We start from the raw sequence: 25,039 nt of genomic DNA on the forward strand, positions 1-25,039 counted from the left end.
AAACAAGGCAATGGAAGACATCAAATAAATCTCACCCTCTCCTGGAAGCCCATAGCAGGGACATTACATCTGACAGCTGCATCCTCCTCATGGCTGCAACCCAGAGACTCCTTGTCGAAGGGGCACTCCGTGATGGAATTCTCAAATCCTGAGCACTGCACTTCATTCATATGGACCGGGCCCATGCCTTGCGAGGAAAAAAATAGTGACACTTCACTAAAAACACCATGTAGACATCGAACGTCTAAACAAAAAGGAAACTCAGTTGAAAATTGTAACTGGTGGTATGCTGCGAAAAAAAAAAAAAGATCAGTCTTATGTGTTAGACATAATAACATACAATACACATAAACGTTTGAGCGTTATTCAAAATTGGTCAAAGAGTACTTGACTTATTTTGTCCTTTTCAGAAGATAAAACATGAATATTTTAACTTGATATAATAACATGATGATTGGCGGCCCGGTAGATGAGTGGTTAGCACGACCACTTCACAATGCAGAGATCGTGAGTTCAAGACCCGCTCCAGCCTCCCTGTTTGGAGTTTACATGCTCCGCCCGGGCCTATGTGGGTTTTCTCCGGGTCCGCATGGCACAAAGTGTAGCGGGAAGGTCATTCCAATGCCTTGAGTTTGTTTTAATTTCAAAATTTTGTTTTCCGTTGCACATTCTGATGACAGGTAAACTATTAGACATCTGCTAAGTGTCTTATTTTCAATTACCCAGCAGCTCTTTTGAGTTTTTCCGCGGGGCAACACGCTTTTGTTGTAAAATGTGCTCTGAATATGCTGTAAAACACCTGCATACGGCCAGCGGTACAAACATTGTGCACTGGCTGGAGTCTGAAAAGGAAGTTATTGCAGTGGAGGCCTCGATTGGTTGCTTAGATAACAGAACGATACTTTTCTGTATGTTTTCTTTTCCTCTCCCGCCAGCTGGTTTGTGTGGTAAACTCATACCATATACTCCAACATCTCATTAAAAAGAGAAAAAAAGAATCATACATCCATAACGGGTATGACCCTGAACTGGTTGACAGACTATCACAAGGCACACATAGACTAATAACTATTTACGCTCACAGTCACACTTTGGGACAATTTTGAGTGTTATATTAGCCTGTTCTATCAGAAGGTTGGAGCGGAATTGAACTACAGTATGCGTCTCTATACTCTGAGGCTGACATTTTGTTTCTCATCCAAGAGGCTTCAATCTGCAGTACATATGCACCTACAAGCTAGAAACCGCTTATTTGACAACAATGAGGTTGAAATCTTAGTAAAAGAAAATAGATAGTTTGAAAGGGGAGTAAAATAAGCTATTTTTATAAAACAGCAAAACCCTTGACGAAATCGCTATGGTGGTGTGAGGTTTAATTTGGATCGTGCTTACAACATACTTCTGAGATTGTTACCACATAGGCTTAGTTATGCTGATGAGGTAATACCAGGGCAAATGGGGCGATCAGTGCAGTCGTAGACCATAATCAGTCAGGACAATAGTACAGTGTAGCCTCAGGAAATAGTCCTCTGCTCCCTCAACCTTAGAGCACAGACCTATCATAGCAGAGGCCTGGCACCACCATCACTCGACAGTAGAGATTATATATATATGGCCAGAGCTACCAGAAAAATGTTTGTTCGCTGACAAAGCCTCTTGGATGCGAAACGTCCGACACCTTCAAAGAAGTACAGATGACGGCTGAAGAAACCTTTTCATCGTTGGGCCACTCCAGTAATACTAAGAGCTTACACAGACATAAAACAAATTACGTTTACATAGCCTTCATTGATGAAAATGTAAAAAATATCTTTTGAAAAAAACTTAATAATCTGTGCAGCAACAGACTAACAATCTCAAAAGATCAGTGGAATCAGTTCCACAAAATGTAACATTGGTAAAACTACAGGACTTCAGTCCAATTTGAAAGATGTCACTTCACATGCAAAATAAAAGTGTTACAGGAAAGTTAGCAGATAGTTGTTCCATAAAGACAAAGTAAAAAACATCATTGGCATTTTCACTGCAAAACTGATTACAAATGTTAATTTGTAACCAGATGTGTGTCTGTCAAGCATGCAGAAGACTTGCTGCTATTGGCCGACACAAATGTAATGTAAGACAATGTCACATTCAGAATAGGTTGATGATTAAGTTAAATTATTGGTTGAAAAGAGAAAAAAAAAATCATGTTGTGGACTTTCGTGCTTGTACCGCACATATTTGTCTCTGGGAAGTTTTTTGTTTTGGGTGCATGTGAGAGTGTGTTCAAGTAGGGTCACCAACCTTGTCCAAGGCGACCACCAGACAGAGCCTCTTTTGCCGTACCGAAGCCCAGTTCTCGACACACAACGGTGGCAGACAGCAAGTTCCACTTGTCATCACATATGGTGCCCCACTCTCCATTTTTCAACACTTCGACACGGCCCTCGCCGACTATGGCCCCACCACGCACACGGACCAATGGCTGCTGAAGAGAGGGGGAAAACACATTCTTTCAAAGAAGAAAATCAACCTAAAAGTAGATGAAAACAGGCAAAGTGGTAGCGGTTCAGATTTCCAGGAAACAGTAGAGCAAAACCGAGTGTCTAAGTATACATGTAAACACATACGCAGCACGGTTTATACAGTTTATACAATCGCCACACATTGCGTTCACAGCCTTCGGCACATGCTTTCATTGCTGAAATAACTCAACTTGACAAAACGGTTGTGTCAACCTGTTGGAATTATTCACCATGCAGGAATCAATTTTGTGAATAATTTCTCCACCCACCGACAGATACAGTGAATCAGAATCAGAATTATTGCCAAGTATGTAGAACACACAAGGAATGTGTTTCCGGTAGAACACGCTGCACTAGTGTCATCATCAAAAAATTGCAAAGATGCACAATACAGTTCTATTTGGGTTATTGTTTAAAGAGTTAATAGCTTGGGGGAAGAAGCTGTTTAAATGTCTGTTGGATTTGGTGCGCATGGATCGGTAGCGCCTGCCTGAGGGGAGTAGCTGGAAAAGGTGGTGGGCAGGGTGTGGAGGGTCCAGTAGGATTTTCCACGCCCTTGTTTGGATTCTTGCAGTGTGTAAGTCCTCGAGAGTATCTTGGCCATGTTGTGTTTTATCATTGGGACCCATTTTATAGCAGGCTGTTTTTTAATGACTTTTTGCACTGTGTCGGCAAGTTCCAATTTAAAGCCCTGCACCTTCCATGTATTAACACAGAACATTCAGGTCTGTTGGAAGGGATGCAGCACATTATGACGAGGCAGAAAAGGACCCAGACTGCTGGATAATTCAGAGAATACCATATTTTCCAGCCGGTAAGACGCTACTATTTGTTCTTAGGCTTAGAATCTGGCATATTTTAATGTGGCACGGTCTATTTATGAATTTTAATGGCCAGGTTTTAAGCTGTCATTAGGTGTACGCAGTTTCATCACATCCAAGCATTGGAATTACCAAACATGTCACATTGAACCAATGTAACTATCGGAGTTCGCCGTCACAATGAATTTAATCAGTCATTTCCATTTGAAATGCACACACAGGAGAAAGAGCAAAATAGTATACATCAGAGTGGAAATACGTTTGATGAGCACTGGGAACGAGTGCCATTAAAACAGCCATGTCTGCGCTGTGACCCCTGTGGTTCTGTTGTTTGTTTGACCACTGACTCCAAATATGTCCAGAGGGCAGGAAGTCCGGCTATGGAATGACATCCTCCTACGTCTCCCAAACACATACCAACTGATTTCTCAAAGACTGCAATTTTGCGTCCGAAAAATAAACGTTTCAAAAAAACTCCTTTTGTGTGACCTCTTTGTTTTCACATATCCGAAGTTATGAAGCGGAGACCCACACCGATGAAGTACATATTTGTTTTAAATTGTTCAAATTTAGCTTATGCAGCTTCTAATCAGGTGCATTTTGTAATTCGGAAATGACAACACATGCCAATAAGTATTGACGTGCCCTGCTTGTATGTGTTGTTGTTCCATGTGTTTAAGTAGCTTCAGAATTGTGATAATGTTAATTTCCATCTGGTGTAGTTAGCATTATGTTGACATTAAGCCGTCAGACTTTCATGAGAAGGAATCGTGGTTTGACTGAACAATTGACACAAAAACAGCTTGATGTAGGCATGCATGCTTTTCTCCGTATTTGGAGAGTTGCGCTGCACAACAGTCTTTACATCAATATTGACAGTAAGCTCAAGAGATAGAGATCGAGAGAGCAAGAACTAACTTAATTGAATAGTTTAAAGGGTGTGTTCAAGTAATAATAATAATAATAATAATAATAATAATAATAATAATAATAATACATTACATTTTAAGCACCTGTCAAAGCTCTCAAGGACACTTTCCAGTCACAGACAAGCATAGGTACTATAATAAATAAAATACAATCACTAATAATAATAATAATAATAATAATAATAATAATAATAATAATAATAATCAGAATCAGAATCAGAATCAGAATCATCTTTATTGCCAAGTATGTAGAACACACAAGGAATTTGTTTCCGGTAGAACACGCTGCACTAGTATCGTCGTAAAAAAAAACTGCTAAGTGGCACTATACAGTTCCATTTTGGCTACTGTTAATAATAAAAAATAATTGTGTCCAGTCACAAGCCAAAAGTTACTTTAACGGTATATCAGAAACAATTCATAATGTATCAAAGTTTGTATCTGTTACCTGAGGTGAATGTTTTCAGTTCAAACTATTCGATCATAAAGGTTTTACCAGACCTGTGTTTATGGGTGTGCCAAAAGGGCATGTGCCCACCCGTGAATATTTGATGTTGATTGTATCGTAGACGCTACTTTTGTGTTTAAAAAACATTACACATAGAAGTTATATTTGAAAGTTCGAGCACGAACCTCTTGGAGGTTAGGACCCCATGGTCCAAACACAAGTAACATTTACTATTCAACTGATGCCAACCAAAGTGCTTTTCAAGCATGAGGGGAGGTTGAGTGAGACTGCACCTCTTGTCTGAAGGCCTTCTTAAATCCAGTCGCCGATGAAGGAGCAAAGGCTTTGCCAGGGACGCAGCTCACCACTACAGGCAACCCCTCAACGCAGGTTCCGTTCGACTCCAAGGATGTATCCTTCCCCAGTTTACAGCTTGACAAATGAGCCTCGTTGCCGGTGCAGTTGACGGCGTACTCCCAGTATGTGGGCTTCTTCCTTCGAGCAAACATCCTGGGGATTAAGGAGGAAGGCATCAGTTACGATACCAAACCACGCAAGCACGTTTTTGTATGCAAATGTCCCCACTGTGGGACGATTAAAGGCTTTCTCCAGCATACACTACATTACATACATTAGGGGAATGGTCCCCAAACCTTTTTCTGCCATCTTGACAGATGAGACACACGTCTTTTTTTTCATTGGACAATAAATAAAGACATAAATAAATAATAATAGTTGGGCCCCCTTTGACCCTAAAGATACATGTAGTTTAATATTCATATTCATGTCACAAAGAGGGTACAAAAAGTGTTGAAGAATGAATGGCTCTCTTTGTCTTTGTGTTATCATATTATGTGTTATTTAGTTTTTTTTTTGTTCTTTTGATTTCACGATGGCGCCGCAATAGTGGCTGCCTTTCCAGCGGGTCCTGTATTTTGTTTTTCTACTTCTTTCTTCCTTTCATAACTTTGCTGTTGAGAAATGTACATTTTTCCACTGCGAGACTAATATAAATAAATCCAATCCAATCTCTTCATAAACACAATTGCGAAACCCGAGTGGAATGAAAAAAAGACGCGGATACGGCAGTTATTGTGATAAAAATATTGATTTATTTGGGAAAAAAAAAAAAACACAGATCACAAGAAAACAAGTCCTGTCTGGTTTCTGTTGTCATAGTTCTTTAATCTGTGCGCACCTGCGTACACGATCGCGTTCATGCATGCACAGCAGTCGCTACTTTCTCTGTATCATCAATATGTTTAAAATTATTTTTTTATATTTTATCTTTTCAATTATGATAATTGTGGCCATTTATGTTGTCATTTTGCCACTGAGTACTTAAATGGAGGATATTTTTATTCATTCATGCATTTTTTTTGCAATGATGGGTAATAATTTCATTGGGATATACATGAAAAGTGAGGTGTAATGAAAAGAAAGTCAAACATTTATTAACATTTAATGAAATATAAGTTATTTTCACTGAACTAATTTTTATACCTCCCGATGAAGTGGAATTTACACTTTGTTGTACATGCTTGGAATGTTGACAAATGGTAATTAAGAAAATTACACTGAATAAACATTGGGGAAAAACTCTTACGCTAACAGCCAGGGGACCTGCTGGGGTTTTAATCTGTTTTTTCAAGGAATCCTATTTCATGTAAATATTTATTGCGCTCATTAACTACAACAGCACATCCTAATCTACTGTCCTGGGTCTAAGATAAATGTGGAAAAAACAGATGGTGAAGGCAATGCTTGTTTTTTTCATTTGGGACAGCATAAGATTCCCAATTAATTTTGTGAGCCACAGGCGGGCAATTAGGGACCAGCTGGAATGTATATCTGCGTTGTTTGATAGAACAACAGATATACAATATAGATAGAGAGATAGATAGAGAGAGCGATAGAGAGATGGATGGGTGGGTGGATGGGGTATAAGTGGGTAGGTGGGTGGACGGACGGAGGGACAGACAGATATATATCTCTCCATGAAAAAGAACTGATTACAGCATAGTATTAGTCATAACATACAGAATATAGCTTCAAAGTGGCTCTTCAAAAGTATATTTGCACATCTGAACTAGCCGTAACCAATAAAAACATGTCTTAATGGTTTTCCTCTCATATTCTTTCATTTTGCCTCCTTTGATATAGTTCTCAGATAGTTTTCCAAGTCTCCATCTGTATGTGCAATTGCATAATCCCCATTTTGAATGTACTTGCACATCGTTCAAACCGAATGGCTGCTTGAAAGGAACTCTTGATAAAACCGGAATGGTGCAGATGTCTCCGAGTGGAAATTTAGATTATTAGAGAGCAGCAAGTTTCATCCCTTTAATGGCAGGCTTAAAGAACACACCGCACATTTCACAAGGAGTCACTGCGGGTCCAGAATGACACATACATGGAACGTTCAGAAGTCGCCATGCTCTGCTGCACTACAGGAAAATTACAGGCTTCGCACACATTAAATTTAGCATTAAATGCAATAGCGCATCATTTCATAGTCATCTATAATTAATCAGAAGATGTTTGGCTCATGTAAGCAACACCCTCAACATCAGAATTCAGTTAAATTGTTGTTATTTAGAAAACGATGTCCATGACATAGCTTTGGGAGTTTTTACATATTGGAAAGAAACATTAAGTCACAACTATGTAATTTTGCTGGTGTTCTATCTGTCTGGTTACAGACAGATAGAACTTGGTTTTATTTCCTTGTGTGGCCTTTTTGTCGCCACCTGTTCTCGTCATCAGTGCCTCTTGTACTTCACCAATCGCCTCCCTCTATCCTTTGTGTTTTGTCCATGTGTTTCCCGTTGTCTCATTACCTTGCTTGTATATCGTTCCATCGAGTTCTTTCTGTCTTGGTTGGGTCAATGCAATTTTGTTTTCTGTCACAGGTTTCATTTTTTTACTTTGGCTTCCGTGTGATTTACACGACTTTCAGTACTATAAGTTAGTGTTCGTCCAGTGTATTCCTGTTTGCATTTGTTCTTAAATACATTTTGGTCAATCCACCCTTGCCTCTTGCCTGCTTTTGGGGCCCTCTTCGCAAACCGAGAGAGCGATTTCACCAAGTTAAGAAGCTCAGCTAATATTCGAGCTTTGAGATGAATGACAGAAATGTTATAATACATTATTATAATTTCCCAGTGAAAAGATTCACATTTCAGAAATGTCGGATAATTTCAGCCCTCGGCGGGCCAGTGATTTACTTCAGCACGCCCACCTACACCCGCCTTGCACCCCTACACAGTGTGAAAGGGTGCAATATGTGATTGCACTCTAGCCTACCTGAGTGGAGTGTGGATGTATTCCCAGAGCTTCATCTTTTCTCTGGGTTCTCTGGTTTCCTCCCGCATTCCAAAAACATGAATGTCAGGAACACTCTCAAATTTAGAGTCTACATTTCCCTAGATGTGATTGTAAGCAAGGATGGTTGTTCGTCTCTGCCTGCGATTGACTGGCAACCAGTTAAGGGTGCACCGGTCCAACTGCCTGAAAATATTTGGAATAGGCTTCAGCATACTTATGACCCTCATGAGGTTAAGCACACTAGAAAATGGATAGATGATGCCAGCATCAGCCTCAGGTGTGAGGTATAAGATAACTAGTGCAGCGTGTTCTACCGGAAACAAATTCCTTGTGTGTTCTACATACTTGGCAATAAAGATGATTCTGATTCTGATTCTGATTCTGATTCTGATAAATGCCAGACAGAGTGAATTGCTGTTAGATAGATAGATAGATAGATAGATAGATAGATAGATAGATAGATAGATAGATAGATAGATAGATAGATAGATAGATAGATAGATAGATAGATAGATAGATAGATAGATAGATAGATAGATAGATAGATAGATAATGGACGGACGGACAGACGGGCGAAGGGGCAACAACGTTGCATTTGAATACTCGTGGGAATCAGTTCACACCTGACACCATCATGACTTGGATTATCCCCAACTGAAGGCTGGCTCTTTTAGTAGGCTTTTTTTGCTATTTTTTGAGTCAAATCTGATATCGCAAGTCGCACAGACAGTCATCATTGACTGAAGAAAAACTTGGGCAAACACTCCTGTTTTCTTCTCCTTCTTCTTCTTCTTTTCCTTTCGGCTTTTCCCGTCAGGGGTCGCCACAGCGAATCAGTCCTCAATCTTCAGAGGTTTGATTCGCATGTTTGTTTTGGCCAAGCTTTTACATCGGATGCCCTTCCTGACACAACCCTGTATTTATCCGGGCTTGGGACCAGCACAATAAGGCACTGGCTCGTGGCCCCTCGTGGCTACAGAACAAGCAATTTGATGAGCTTAATAAAGATGAAGAAACACTCCTGTATGTTGCGTTAATGGTGGATATTTAGTGGTCTTATTATTCTTCTAGAAAGACAGAATACTAGCATTTCAAAACCATACATTCTTCTTGAAATGACAAGCAGTGATCGAGTTTTCACATTAGTACGAGACATAATCAAACCGTACCCAGTTACTACTTACTTGTAGACTCTGGCATTGTATTTTCTCTCCGCAGGGAAGCCAAACATGCCACAGATGACTCTGCTGTTAAAGGGGGTCCAGTCGTTGTTGCAGATCTGCTTCCATTTACCGCCATCTTTTACCTCCACATAGCCCTCTGTCACAGGGATCCGCTTGCGTAACGATGACAAGATGGCTCGAATGCGCACATCCTCAACTTGAATATCGAAGTTCTGTCAAGGAATATGAAACACACATGAAAGAAGACACATCAACACATGCTTATTTCCATATAACAGTCAGAGAGCATGGAGTGTAAAATCTGCCTTTCAAGGCTGAGGTTAGGAATTTGAATTTCAGTTGTGGTCTTCTTGTGTGAGGTTGTTCTTAGGGAGTCAGGGAGTGTCACCCAAAGTCTGATGAGCTACGCTCGAACTCAACTGCAATCGTAATGAGGACAAGTAGGATAGAAAATGCATGAATCCATCTCATCTCGCCTTCTATGTTACGTAATAAACAATAAAACACCTCATTCCTCAAGACCGACCAGCTCAGTGGGATCGAGCATATTTGAAGTGAAGCACCTTGTTACTGTACTTAAAGTGGCATTATAAATAGATGCACTGCAACTTTGTTCGCTCATGAACAGAAGAATCTCTGTGGTAACCGGAATTTGCATAAATAGCATTAATTCTAATTGATATGCCAAAGGTCCTTTCCAGACGATTGAAAACAGATGTACCCTGTTTTCATTAAATATATTATGAATACTGAGAGTGAGTCATTGTTAAATTCTTAACACAATGATGGACTTGCAACTTCATTCATTCATTTACAGTAAAGTCTCGTTATATCGATATTCAAGGGAGTCCGAAAAAATATCGATATAACCGGGACTATCGATATATCCGACCCTGTTTGCATGTAATTTTCTCCGTGCGTGCATAGAAATAGTATCGATATAACCGGGACTATCGATATATCCGATATCGATATAACGAGACTTTACTGTAGTTGTTTGTTTGTTTATTTATTTATTTACAGTCTAATTTGCCATTAATCTTACATCATGAATGGGAGAACCTTTAGAGGAAAACAAAACATACTATGTAAAACCATGATGTTGGTTGCCGTGCTGCTGAATGTAACACTATTGACTCAACACTTTTCTATTGCAGAGAATACAGCATGAACTGTCAGTCAATTCCATGGCAGAGAAAGTGAGACAAGCATGCACATTCCCAGTATGTCTGGGTGGCAATTATACCCAAGCTGCCTGCCTACAAGTCATGCATGTGAATGGGAACACCATCTTGGTATAAAAGAAATTATTCAACTTCACCATCAAAAGTTTTTTTTATCCCTCAATCTTGAAAATAGAAACCAAATGAATTCACCAAATAAGACCAAGTTTAAGAAGATGACAGATATTTGACAACCACAAATCACAGGTCTGTCTGTCCTGTCGAACAATTCTTGACTTGTCCACACGGTGCAGAGAATCCACAGTTGTGCAAAGTAATATCATATGAATCAGAATAAATTTACCATGTGGTGACTGTGGCCTTATGTCTTTGTTTACCAAACACACAATACATAAGTCACTTGGAGAATTGTTTGTGAGCTGGAGCACAATGGATGCTTAAAATTCAAGCAAAGATGACAAGACACAGCCGGGAAATAAAATCACTGCCAACCCTCATATTAGGATTAAATCAGCATATTTCACCATCTTGAGGAATGATCCCCTGTAGGTGCTTTCTCTGTGATAATTGTAGCTAGTTCTTCATCAATTGTGATCTGTTTAGCTGGGTTGATAGCTTTTTGCATCAAGTGTACAGATGACTTGTGCGGGTTATTTGTGGAGCCTGATTGATGGGATATTTTAATTGTTTTCTGTCCATTTTCTCACTATTCTCACACTCTCACACTTTTGTTTGTTTATTTGTGGTAGGAGTTGTAGTAGTAATGCTTTCATGAATGCTATAGTGCATCAGGAGGTGTGAGTTCTATTTTTTTAAAAAGTTGATCATTTGTGATGTGTTTGGAGGAGGTTCTCAATTTTTTGGGGGGCTGAAAGCGCACATTTTAAGGTACATAATATTGATGAATCACATATTTGCACTGTGAGAAAAGGTGGCTCATAGTTGCTTTGGGACGGAAGTTAATGTCAAGGAGGAAAAGACAAAAACAAGCTAATTTTTACTTAAAGTTATCACAGATTATTTGACTGAACGGTGTGAATTGCTCTATTCAATTTATCTTAATTCCTTTCCACTCTAGAAATAGGACTCTTCTCGCGTGGGCTCTCAATCCTAAAATGAGACATTCAGCTACCAAAAAAAAAAAAAAAAAAAAAAAAAATGCAAACATGTGTGACTAGTTTTGCTCTTTAACTCTCCTAGGAGAGAGGCCTTTCCTGTGTTTTGTTTTGGGGAAAAATGAGCACAGATGGAAAAACCATTTGCCGGATGACATGTCAAAAGAGAGGTGAAGGGCTCTTAATTTTCTGCACTGCAAAACTATGCACCAAAAATGCTTAGAAACCTTTGTAGGCGGGGAGCAAGTGGAACAGAGTAAGGCAGCCAACAATCCCTTTTCTACCTTTTGTAGTGTTAAGGGTCACGTGTTTTAGTGACTTTGGGTGAAAGACGGGGAAAGATCACGAGGGAAGAGTCACAGCATCTTGCATTCAAGATTCACATGCCTAAAAATTATAAGAGCACAGACTCGCACCGGCGCTGCTAACAGTAGGTCTGTAAGCGGGGAAAAAAGACGTGATAGAATGCTTTCCAGCTCATCTAAGTACCACAGAACCGCAGATACGACACCTTGCAGGGAATGAGATGTCCACCACATGAATGACTACTTCTTGCTATAGGCACAAACATGTTTTCTTTTTTTAAGTTCCACCTTTTATATATTCCATATCTATATGAGGTCTAATTTATATATTATCATATCATATTTAATTTTCTTAAAAGCTTGAACATTTTCTACAGCAATACAAGAAAATAAATCTTGTTGAAAAAAGCACTTTCTGTCAACATGAGATAACAGTAAAAAAAAACGGCCACAATATTCACAAATAGACAATATCTATTTCTTGTGAGCCTAAGTGGTTCAGAGAATGGCTGGATAAAGAAAAAAAAAAACAAGACAAAAAGCACATCACAACCCACTCCCTGCATGTTCACAATGGAGACTATATGTGTGCATATCCATTTAATTCAATATGCCAAATAATAAATATTGTTAGATATGGTTGTAAAAGACAATACTTACGGGACAATTTGGTTCCTCAACTAACAAGCCACCTATTTAATGAGCATTCAAAGAATTCAAAGAAGCTTCTCTTTTTCCTTTTGGTGTTACAATGTGTAAATTGCCAGTTTATAAAACAACGGCAAGTTTATTTGATTTGTAGTTTATGAAACTCTGTGTGTATTCATATTACGGTATTTTACTTTCAAGGCAACGGGTTTGAGTGAGAATGTAATGATGATGTAAAGGTAATGATTTAGAATTACATTTTGAAATTTAGGAATCAAACTAAAAATTTTCAATTCATTTTGACTTGGGTTACATCATACTTTTGGAGAATCACCAGATGTGAGTGAGGGTGGAGATGAGGTTTCTTGTGTCAAAAATAGCTAAGATTTTGGCGAACGTTTTGGGACATTGTCTTTCAGTCATTGATTTACAGACATGCTATGATTGTTGTTATGGATTACAGCAGGACAGCAGCCCAATGTCTTAAAAGTAAAATATTTTAGGTGTCAACGTTTCAAGCACTTTTGCAGCAGAAAACAGGACACATGCCAGTGTAAACACCACAGAGCCTATGAACATGTGTTTCTAATAGAGGGTTTTAACAGCTCTCAAGAACAGCAGCAATCGCCTCGCATGTAGAACTGTGCTGTTAATGTGAATCTTCCACATACTGTAAATGTGTTGTTGTTGGTTTCTCTGTATTGTAAATCGTACAATTTGTCCGTTTCAGATTAAAAAATAGGAAGTGAATGACATTCACACTATACTGAAGAAGTAAAAAATGTTGGTGCTTTTATGCTACATGTATGTTAATGTAATATGTACAGTGAGACCTCAACTTACAAACACCTCAACTTACAAACTTTTTGTCTTACAAACGTCAATTTCTGAAAATTAAACCTTATAATAAGCACTATTTTCATAATACACACCCACCACGGCTGGCGGAGTGATCTTCGGCGGAAGCACACGACCGAACAGCACCAAAGGTTAAGTTACCAACAGTCCTTATGGAAGGTGACTCTCCTTCCATAAGCCATCAACGACCATCAAAAAGGTAAATAAAACTTTATTTTACAGCACAGTTTATTTCTTTAATTACAGTCGTCATGTAATGCGCCTCTCTTTCCAAACAGCAATTCCCTTTGACCTTTAACCTCCAAGGCCATTCCATCAAGCCATAAATGACCATCACAAATGTAAATAAAGTGACTTTATGATACAATGCAGTGTATTTCTTTCATTAAAATACAATAGCACATTTATTATACATAGAATAAGGTATGTTGTGTGTAGTTTTAAGGCTGATTTAGTTGAAAAGTATATTTTATAGAAACCCGGGAACGGATTATTCCCATTTTAATGGTTTCCTATGGGAATTTTTTTTTTTGGAGATACACACTTTTCGCCTTACACACTCTGTCTGGGAACCAATTAAGTTCGTAAGTTGAGGTCTCACTGTATCTTTAGCCAATACAAAAAAAAACTGGTTTGTAGTCGCAAAATGTCCTGGTTTGGAGTGTCTTAAAAAAATCATTTGCTCAAAAAGTGGAAACAGATGTTTCCCAAACGCCATGAGAAACTATCAACTTGAACATATAGACAATGGTTCAATAGAAATAGATTTTTTTGAAGACACTTATGAAGTTACAGCAACAGCATCTTATTATTGTAAGATGTTTACAATCTGCACATGTTACAAATACTGTGTCTTATAGTGAAGCAAGATGCAAAAGTGTCTTTTTATGATGCAACTATTGTTTGAGCGTGGAGCAATGTAGAATGCGATCAGTTACAAAGTGCGGGATTGAGATTCTGGCGGGTCCATCAGTTCAAAGCAAACCCAGAGTTCAAAGCAAACATGGTGCATCAGTGTTTATCTGCTCTGCTGCGCGCAAATGAAATAAGATGCCAAGAGAACTCAGGTGCCTGACTTTTCCATAGCTATATTTTGAGATTCTGGCCTTGGTTTTCGTGCCCAGTGCAAGTGTATTGCGCAAGGCGTAGACAATTTCAAGACATGATATCAGCCCCTACAATGATTGATGCCTGGAATTAATAACTGGGTATAAGATATATTTTAGGATAGATTGGATTGGATTGGATTTGCCTTTATTAGTCTCACAGTAGGAGACTAATATATAGTGGGAGTTGGGAGACATTCTTAGTGATGTCCCTGAGATCATCTGGGGTTTGGGGTCTTCCAACATCATACCCATAAGGTGATCCATCCAGGGTTGATCTTCTGTCCCAATAGCATTGACCCAGAGATTGCTTCTCCTGATTCAGAGCCATCTAGAGGCTCTCTTTGCTGCTTTATTGGCGGCCTTCAGAATCAGAATCAGAATCAGAATACCTTTATTCGTCCCGCAATGGGGAAATTTGCAGTCCACAGCAGCAATTGAAGAGGGATGGGGTTGGGGTGGGAGTGAAAGGATAGAAAACAAGATATTCTAAACATAACAAAATAAAAATGTCAACTGTATACTGTGCAAATGTAGATGTGCAAAAACCGTTCTATAAACAAGACTGTACATAGTGCAGAATCAAGAAATGCATTTAGATATATTGCAACAACCCATATTTACAAGTGTCTAGTTTTTTTTTTTTTTTTTTTTTTTTTTTTCACATGTAATCATTGGGAATTGTGAAGCCTGACAGCAGTCGGTAGGAACGAGCGGCGGGACCTCTCCTTCTTGCAGCGCGGGTGTAATAGTCTGTGGCTAAAGGAGCTACCCAGAGCTGTCAGGATGGGCAGGAGGGGGTGGGAGGGGCTGTCCGTCATAGCTTTTAGTTTAGCTAGCGTCCGTCTGTTGCCCACCTCCTCTAGAGAGTCCAGCGAGCAGCCCATGACAGAACTGGCCCGCTTGACAAAGCGCTCCAGTCTTTTTCTGTCCCGGGTGGTGATGCTGCCTGACCAGCAGACAATGCCATAGTGGATGGCTGATGCCACCACAGAGTCATAGAAAGTCTTTAGGAGTGACCCCTGAACTCCAAAAGACCTCAGTTTCCTGAGGAGGAAGAGGCGACTCTGTCCCTTTTTGATTAGGGCATCCGTGTTTGTTGTCCAGTCCAGTTTATTGTTGAGAGTAACACCCAGGTACTTGTAGGAGGTCATCCTTGATAATCTTCTTTGTATAATGGAACTGTATAGTGCCACTTAGCAGTTTTTTTGACGACGATACTAGTGCAGCGTGTTCTACCGGAAACAAATTCCTTGTGTGTCCTACATACTTGGCAATAAATATGATTCTGATTCTGATTCTGATCTGCATCTGTGATAAGTAGAGTGAGTATCTTGCACAGTGAGCAGCTAGCAAAAGTCTTGGGTGCGCCTCCTGCATGCCTTCGAGCCCCGTTTTTGGCACTAGCTCCCGGTACTTTGACCACTTCTGCTCATTTATCTCCTCGATCCTCCCATATTACTGTCAGCTCTATCAATAGCACTTGCCTCAAAGATACTGAAGTAAGCATGATGTGTGGTCTCAACAAATCAAAATGGAAATCATGATATCACTCACATAAACATTGTCCTATGTGAGATATTTAGTCATGTTGAACCAACCATTTGTCAATTTAAGAAAAATAAATGCATATCCACATTACAAAAATGGTTATGAAAATTGCCATTCTTGGACTGAAACGGTTTTGTAAAGATAAGATAAACATGTGCCAATGCTCAATTAGTGTGCAGTGGAGAAGTGCAAGAAAGCAATTCACAGCGCATAGTGTGTGTGTGTGGGGGGGGAGGGGTTACCTAAGCGAGGAAAATGTGAGTAATGTATTGCCACAAGCGTGACTCAGTATAATTTTCTTATGAAGCGTGCAAGCAAGGAATTGGAGGATACGAAAAGCTACAGCAAATACAATAAACCAATCAGTCAAATGTTCAAAACTTTTCTTCGGGACAATATGACACATTGGCACTCATTATCCTGAAGATGAATACATTTCTTAAATAAATACCAACCAAAAATGTTTTTTTCAGAAATGATTGTTAATCTTTATTTTAAGTGATACAGATGTGGCCCCAATCTTAACTTTCACATCCATCCATCCATTTTCCGTACCGCTTATTCCTCATTAGGGTCGCAGGGGGTGCTGGAGCCTATCTCAGCTGTCTTTGGGCACGAGGCGGGGGACACCCTGAAGCCAATCGCAGGGCACACAAAAACGGACAACAGTCACTCTCAAACTCACACCTAGGGACAATTTGGATTGGTCAATCTGCCTGCAACCCACGCAGGCCCGGGGAGAACATGCAAACTCCACACAGGGAGGCCGGAGCAGGACGCGCACCGGCAACCTCTGCACTGTGAAGCTGGTGTGCTAACCACTCGACTACCTGGCGACCAAACTTTCACATATTTTTTACAACTCACAACTGTTATTATTGTGCTTCATCAACAAATGAAATTAGCCAAGCTTTAAATTCAGAGCTTCAGCATGTAATAAACATAAATCGTCCTGTGTATACCTATTGGAACTGTGGTTTGGTACTTCATAATGTCAGTTGCTTTGGTATGTGATAGGCCTAACGTCTGAGTATTCGTGATATGGTTCCTCAGTGACACGTCAGGATATCTACTTTATTCCTGTGCCTTTTTGTCAAATGCTCTCCACTTTCTTTACATAGCCCTGTTCATCTGTGTTTCTTCATAATAATAATAATAATAATAATACATTTAATTTACAAGCGCCTTTCTGAACACTCAAGGACACTTTACAACAAAGACAACACACAAAACAGTAAAATCATGCATAAAGCAATAAATAATAAAACAGCATAATAAATTAGACCATGTAAGCAAGTTTAAAGAGGTGGGTTTTCAGGTGAGATTTGAAAGTAGGAAGGGAGTCAATGTTGCGGATGTTGGGTGGAAGTGAGTTCCAGAGTTTAGGAGCGGAGCGGCTGAAAGCTCTGCACCCCATCGTTGTGAGACGGGCAGAGGGCGTGTAGAGGTGGAGGGAGGAAGAGGATCTGAGGGTCCGAGTAGGAACGGAGATTTGAATTAGGTCAGACAGATAGGGAGGGGCAAGGTTATGGATGGCTTTAAATGTAAACAGAAGTATCTTGAATTCAATACGGAGTTTAACAGGGAGCCAGTGGAGCTGTTGGAGGACAGGAGTGATGTGGTGAAATGAGGGGGTTTTTGTGATGATCCGGGCTGAGGAATTTTGGACTAGTTGGAGTTTATGGAGACATTTTTGATTGACCCCGAAAAGAAGTGAATTACAATAATCGATACGGGAGGTGACGAGACTGTGGACGAGGATAGCAGTGGTGTGAGGGGTGAGAGAGGGACGGAGACGATTGATATTGCGGAGGTGAAAATATGCAGACCGGGTTATGTTATTTATGTGGGAGTGAAAAGATAGTGTGCTATCAAGGATGACACCCAGGCTCTTAACCTGAAGGGCGGGGGACACGGTAGAATTGTCAATGGTGAGAGAGAAACTGTTTGCTTTGTGAAGGGTGGATTTTGTACCGACAAGGAGAAGTTCAGTTTTTTCGCTGTTTAGTTTGAGAAAGTTATGAGAAAACCAGGATTTGATTTCTGAGAGGCAAAGTGTAAGGGATGCAGGTGGAAGAGAGGCGTCGGGTTTACTGGAGAGGTAGAGCTGGGTGTCATCCGCGAAGCAGTGAAAATGAATTCCAAATTTGCGGAAGATATCACCAAGGGGAAGAAGGTATATAATAAAGAGAAGGGGCCCCAGGACAGAACCTTGGGGCACACCAGAAGACACAGGGGAGGACCGTGAAGTGAATGAGGTAATTTGGATAAACTGTGAGCGGCCAGTGAGGTAGGAGTGAAACCAACTGAGTGGGGTGTGTGTCACGCCTAGAGTGGAGAGTCGGTTGAGCAGGATGGGGTGAGAAATTGTGTCAAAGGCCGCAGATAGATCAAGAAGGATGAGAATAGAGAGGGAGCCGGTATCTGCTGCTATGAGAAGGTCGTTCGTGATTTTTATGAGGGCTGATTCAGTGCTGTGGCGGGGACGGAAACCAGACTGGAATTGTTCGTAGAGGTTATTGTGAGTGAGGTGAGAGTGGAGTTGACAGGCGACGGTTTTTTCGAGAATTTTAGCGATAAATGGAAGATGCGAAATTGGACGTAGGTTATTGAAATCATTGGGATCTGAACCAAGTTTTTTCAGGATTGGTGTTACAGCTGCGGTTTTAAGAGGGACAGGAACAATTCCAGTGGACAGTGAGGAGTGAATAATAGCTGAAATAAAAGGGAGGAGAGCAGGTAGACAAGATTTGATGAGGACAGTAGGGAGGGGGTCAAGTTGACAGGTGGAATTCTTGGACTTGGTGATGAGGTCAGAAAGTAAGGAGGGATGAGGGAGTTCATGTGTGCTGTTCACCGTCTGTTGGGTGATTTACATCACAGTACATTCTGGAATCAATCAGATGATTTCGGCTTGCCATCTTGGAGTCAACATCTTCCGTGGTTGAAGTCATCCCACAATTCCCTCACCTCATCCACGGCCATGATTCAGTTTTTGGTTGCCTGTGGGAATCAACTGCAACTATTGCCTTCCCAGAATCAAGAAGTCTCTGTTTTCTAGGTCTGTAGCCATCTCGGCCATTGACATGCTATCTGGAGGAAGGCCTGAGCTTCTCTATAGGCCACACCCCAACCCAACCGTACGCTGGCCAATGGGCAAAGGGCCCCACTCCAATATTTGACCTTCTTCTCCAATTACAAACTAAACTAGACCCCAGAAACAGTGGCCTATTGAAACAATACATATCATCATTAACCCTTCTGATATCCGTCAAAAGCCCCCAGCCTCGCTCTATCCCACTTTGCCTTTCACCTGGAGCCCCTCAGCCGTGCTTCCAAACTCCTCCCTCCAAACCCTGCTAATCACCCTGCCTTTGCTGTCTGGAAGATTGTGGATTTACATCTATGCTTAAGGTTTTCAATATTTAGTTGACTGGGACAGTTACTGCCCCACAGAATGTTCCTGGGTCCCTAGTCCTTGACCCTTCCCTGCTTTTACTGAGAGATCCTTCATTACCGTGGTAGGGCACGGGGCAATGCCCCATTAGTGGGGATACTGTTCTGATTCAGTCCATTTTTTATTTTGTCACAAGATTAGGCGTGCACCAGGCCACTTCCATTATTGAAAATCTGGTTTCTCAGTGGCACGTCACTAAAACATCCTCCAATGCCATCTTGCACTATTCTTTTTTGTCACTTTGCCTGTGCCATAAACCATCTGTTGAGTGATTTTGATTTGTACTTTTGTATATAAAGACATCTTGGCCACTTCCATGTCTAAATTCTCTGCCTCATATAGCAATACCTCGAATAATGTATACAAGCCACAATGTAACGACAAACAGACTGTCTCCATCTTACACATCACCTGTTTATGTCTTTGTTTGTATGTGTGTGTGTGTGTGTGTGTGTGTGTGTGTGTGTGTGTGTGTGTGTGTGTGTGTGTGTGTGTGTGTGCGTGTGTGTGTGTGTGTGTGTGCGTGCGTGCATCTGTGTGCGTGTGTGTGCGTGCGTGTGTGGCAGTTTGAGTTCATTTTGAAATGTGCAGTCTCGATAAATACTGTTTTTGTGACTGTACATGCTTTGAGACTAAATAAATATCCGCACGAGTTGCATACAAGTGAATACTGCCAAAACACATTTTGTCTGGAATTCTACATGCTAGAAATGTTTAGAAATAGAATGGAATGTACGCTCACCAATGCAGGCCAAACCTGAGAAAATTCCCACTGGCCGGGTCAAGTCTAATGTTGACAGATAAACATTGATAGAAAGATACATATTTCACAGAGTCGCAGCTTTGTTAACACTGTGTCTCAGCTTGTTTTTAATATTCGGCTTAACACTTAATTTGTGACAAACACGTCAAATATCCTGCACTAACATCTATTTTAGAATAATAGCTAAATGTGACGAATTTTAAAGATTCAACACTTCCTATTCAATATCAAAAGAGCAAGATAGCAAATAATTTAAAAGGAAGAATCTGCATTTGTCAAAGGTCAGCATCCTATGCATGCAAAGATTCATCTTTCACCTTCCGTTTAGCTCATTGTCTTGGTACTTCCTTTGTTTCTGACTTGCCATACAACTGGGATTAGCGCCATTTAGGTAGCCTGTGGCTCCTCAATAATGCTCTTTGAGCAAACAAATCATCCAATTCCAACAAACCTCCAAATTAAAAAAAATGCTTACATCACCAAATTGCATCAGAGTGTGCCTGGGTGTGTCACCAGCCTGTCGCTTCCAGATGATGATACAATGTGCATGCAATGTGGCATGGGCTCCAGATGGGTTTTATGATAGAAAAACTGAATCAGACTTTTCACCACCCGGCTTGACTTCAAGACATCAAGACATGTTAGCACACCATGACAACAACTTCTATAAATTGCAGATAATGTATTTAGTTAAGTCATTCATACAAAAAGCAAACAAAAATACATCCAACTGCAGCAAACAAAACATAATGTATCACAAAGGACGAATACTGCAGTAGCAAAAACATGAGACGCCCAAGACCGAGTCCTTCCTCAGTTGTCTGAGCACGGAAGTGTTGTCATAACTTTGGAATGTGGATTCATGAATCTTCCACAGTGAACAGAAAGATAACACTTAAGTTAAGCGCTAATTGCTTCCATGCTTCGTGTCCAGCACCGAAACCAGCAAGACCTTCAAGCACCCACCCAGCCAACGTTGACAGAAGTGCCAGCACCTAACAATTACCAATTTACTTTCCTTGACACACTCTCACTAAAAGATGTGGAAATGACTGTTGTTAAATCAGAGAGTCCACATGTGCTATTGAAATAAAGTGAGCAGAGTTGTGTAAAGCAAATAAATGGCTACCAGCACGTTTAGTTTACTTTACCAAATAAGTTCATAATACTCTGTTCCACATTTCCTCATCACTGGCCTAACTAATGGAAACATTTACTTAAGTTTCAACAAAGTGGCCACCCAGTTGAGGTCTGAGTCTTCGCCATACCTTTGTCTGTATTTTTTGTTTGTTTCTAATCATATTACTGTTATTTCCGTACTGCTGTTAATGACCAAATTCTTAGTCAAATTGCCGTTGTTGGGTCTTCAAAGAATGAAATGGTGAACTCACACATTTCAAACGATTTGTTTTATTTCATAGATGTAGTCGTATTGTGCCGGTCCTAAGCCCGGATAAATGCAGAGGGTTGTGTCAGGAAGGGCATCCGACGTAAAAGCTTGGCCAAAACAAACATGCGAATCAAAAGTCTGAAGATGAAGGACACTGATTCGCTGCGGCGACCCCTTGAAGGGAAAAGCCGAAAGAAAAAGAACAAGAAGTCATATTTTTTTTAAACGTGGATGGGAAATCCTTTGCAGCTTATGAGCATGTTAAATTCTGAGCAGGTTAAATGACGCTAGCTCCAAGCTCCTGCTTGCAATCTTTATTAACATTAAATTTCCATCCATTATCCTTACCGCTTATTCCTCATTAGGGTTGCGTGGGGTGCTGGAGCCTATCCCAGCTGTCTTCGGGCACTAGACTGGGGACATCTTGAATTGGTTGCCAGCCAATCGCAAGGTAACCTTAAATACATTTTCATAATTGTGCGATATATTGTAATCACACACATTGTTCTAACCCCTATTTCACTGAAGTTCTGTGTAGCGCATTCAATTTAATGAGTTGATTTAATGAGTTGAACAAACCTCCACGTGATTGGGGAGAATGTTGATAAATTTAAATCCCGGGATCCTCTTGTCACTGCACATCACGCCAACATCTTCACTGTGCTTGCAGTCTGAAACACCAATTCCATTGGAAGGACATTGTGCCAATGTCTTTTCTTTACCAGTGCAGTGCAGATTGTCAAACCAGATGGGTCCTGATGGGGAGGAAATATAGGTTTTGTCGTTGAGTAACAGGATTATGGCGGAGGGCACCGTGGTTGTCAAATCAACAGGAAAAATCTACTCAAGGTGTTTTGAGAAAACTATGGAAAATTGGTCACAAGGCAGATTTCAGTTACCATTGACACTAAAAATCAGAGAATGCAAAATGACGGGATTATTTTTATTCAGTCTGGTGAAGTTTATTTTACCATGTGCGTATGAAAATCATGTAAAGATCGCTTGAGTCAAGTAGTGTTCGGTATACATTCCACAGCTTCCAATAATTGCATCACATTCAAATACCTTCTCCTTTCCCATATTTTGAGGATGGAGACCATGAAACTGCTTCCATGTAGCCCAGCTCCCGGCACACCACTTGTGCAGCGTGGATAGAAAAGTCGTCATCGCAGACAGTTCCCCATTGGTTGTTGTAGAAAACTTCTACACGCCCCTCGTTATGTTTCCTCTTGTCGCCTGCCAGCCTGAGTTGAATTCGAGGAGTGTCAGGCGTGAGCTGAGGAGCAGAGTATTGCTCCTGCTCTGGCTCCAGGTAACTTGGTGGGTATTGGGCTACAACCAACTCCAGTAACACTAATATGCTGTAGTGGAACATAAACTGGATGAGGAACATTTTGGTCAGACCTGAAGAGAAAGAAGACAAAATCCATTTGATTCTTCTCGAAGATCATAGCTTGTTACATGACAGTAAAATATTCCAAAAGACTGACCCACCTAACATTGCAGTCATCTATTTTCATTCTTGCTAATAAATAAATAAATAAATAAATAAATAAATAAATTTGCAACTTCAATGCAGCACTGCCTTGTCACTGAGGCAGTTCCCTCAAAGGCATGCCTACTGTAATAATAATAATAATAATACATTTTATTTTCAAGCGCCTTTCGAAGCTCTCAAGGACAATTTACAGTCACAGACAAGCATAGAAAAAAAAATTTGTTTCTAATCATATTACTGTTATTTCCGTACTGCTGTTAATGACCAAATTCTTAGTCAAATTGCCGTTGTTGGGTCTTCAAAGAATGAAATGGTGAACTCACACATTTCAAACGATTTGTTTTATTTCATAGATGTAGTCGTATTGTGCCGGTCCTAAGCCCGGATAAATGCAGAGGGTTGTGTCAGGAAGGGCATCCGACGTAAAAGCTTGGCCAAAACAAACATGCGAATCAAAAGTCTGAAGATGAAGGACACTGATTCGCTGCGGCGACCCCTTGAAGGGAAAAGCCGAAAGAAAAAGAACAAGAAGTCATATTTTTTTTAAACGTGGATGGGAAATCCTTTGCACCTTATGAGCATGTTAAATTCTGAGCAGGTTAAATGACGCTAGCTCCAAGCTCCTGCTTGCAATCTTTATTAACGTTAAATTTCCATCCATTATCCTTACCGCTTATTCCTCATTAGGGTTGCGTGGGGTGCTGGAGCCTATCCCAGCTGTCTTCGGGCACTAGGCTGGGGACACCTTGAATTGGCAAGGTAACCTTAAATACATTTTCATAATTGTGCGATATATTGTAATCACACACATTGTTCTAACCCCTATTTCACTGAAGTTCTGTGTAGCGCATTCAATTTAATGAGTTGATTTAATGAGTTGAACAAACCTCCACGTGATTGGGGAGAATGTTGATAAATTTAAATCCCGGGATCCTCTTGTCACTGCACATTACGCCAACATCTTCACTGTGCTTGCAGTCTGAAACACCAATTCCATTGGAAGGACATTGTGCCAATGTCTTTTCTTTACCAGTGCAGTGCAGATTGTCAAACCAGATGGGTCCTGATGGGGAGGAAATATAGGTTTTGTCGTTGAGTAACAGGATTATGGCGGAGGGCACCGTGGTTGTCAAATCAACAGGAAAAATCTACTCAAGGTGTTTTGAGAAAACTATGGAAAATTGGTCACAAGGCAGATTTCAGTTACCATTGACACTAAAAATCAGAGAATGCAAAATGACGGGATTATTTTTATTCAGTCTGGTGAAGTTTATTTTACCATGTGCGTATGAAAATCATGTAAAGATCGCTTGAGTCAAGTAGTGTTCGGTATACATTCCACAGCTTCCAATAATTGCATCACATTCAAATACCTTCTCCTTTCCCATATTTTGAGGATGGAGACCATGAAACTGCTTCCATGTAGCCCAGCTCCCGGCACACCACTTGTGCAGCGTGGATAGAAAAGTCGTCATCGCAGACAGTTCCCCATTGGTTGTTGTAGAAAACTTCTACACGCCCCTCGTTATGTTTCCTCTTGTCGCCTGCCAGCCTGAGTTGAATTCGAGGAGTGTCAGGCGTGAGCTGAGGAGCAGAGTATTGCTCCTGCTCTGGCTCCAGGTAACTTGGTGGGTATTGGGCTACAACCAACTCCAGTAACACTAATATGCTGTAGTGGAACATAAACTGGATGAGGAACATTTTGGTCAGACCTGAAGAGAAAGAAGACAAAATCCATTTGATTCTTCTCGAAGATCATAGCTTGTTACATGACAGTAAAATATTCCAAAAGACTGACCCACCTAACATTGCAGTCATCTATTTTCATTCTTGCTAATAAATAAATAAATAAATAAATAAATAAATAAATAAATAAATAAATTTGCAACTTCAATGCAGCACTGCCTTGTCACTGAGGCAGTTCCCTCAAAGGCATGCCTACTGTAAT

At 40.4% G+C, this 25,039-nt stretch overlaps 1 protein-coding gene across 2 annotated transcripts in view; it reads right to left on the minus strand.

Moving 5' to 3' along the window:
- Positions 1 to 24,797, minus strand: part of loxl2b (lysyl oxidase-like 2b) — a 48,544-nt gene extending 23,747 nt beyond the window's left edge. The window contains exons 1-7 of one of the 2 annotated variants that reach the window (XM_088994973.1): positions 24,717 to 24,797; positions 22,659 to 22,925; positions 22,173 to 22,348; positions 9,217 to 9,428; positions 4,999 to 5,215; positions 2,287 to 2,470; positions 36 to 187 (exon numbers count right to left, since the gene is read on the minus strand). In XM_088994973.1, the coding sequence (XP_088851099.1) occupies positions 36 to 187; positions 2,287 to 2,470; positions 4,999 to 5,215; positions 9,217 to 9,428; positions 22,173 to 22,348; positions 22,659 to 22,925; positions 24,717 to 24,792 (1,284 nt within the window). In that variant the 5' untranslated portion in view covers positions 24,793 to 24,797. Of the gene's footprint in view, positions 1 to 35; positions 188 to 2,286; positions 2,471 to 4,998; positions 5,216 to 9,216; positions 9,429 to 22,172; positions 22,349 to 22,658; positions 23,016 to 24,716 lie in introns of those variants that run through there. The other variant, XM_088994971.1, reaches the window with a different exon arrangement.
- Between the last annotated feature and the right edge of the window lie 242 nt (positions 24,798 to 25,039).

This window comes from Hippocampus bargibanti, linkage group LG04 (assembly GCF_051943395.1).
Source record: "Hippocampus bargibanti isolate YZ-2025 linkage group LG04, ASM5194339v1, whole genome shotgun sequence".
NCBI classification, from domain to species: domain Eukaryota; kingdom Metazoa; phylum Chordata; class Actinopteri; order Syngnathiformes; family Syngnathidae; genus Hippocampus; species Hippocampus bargibanti.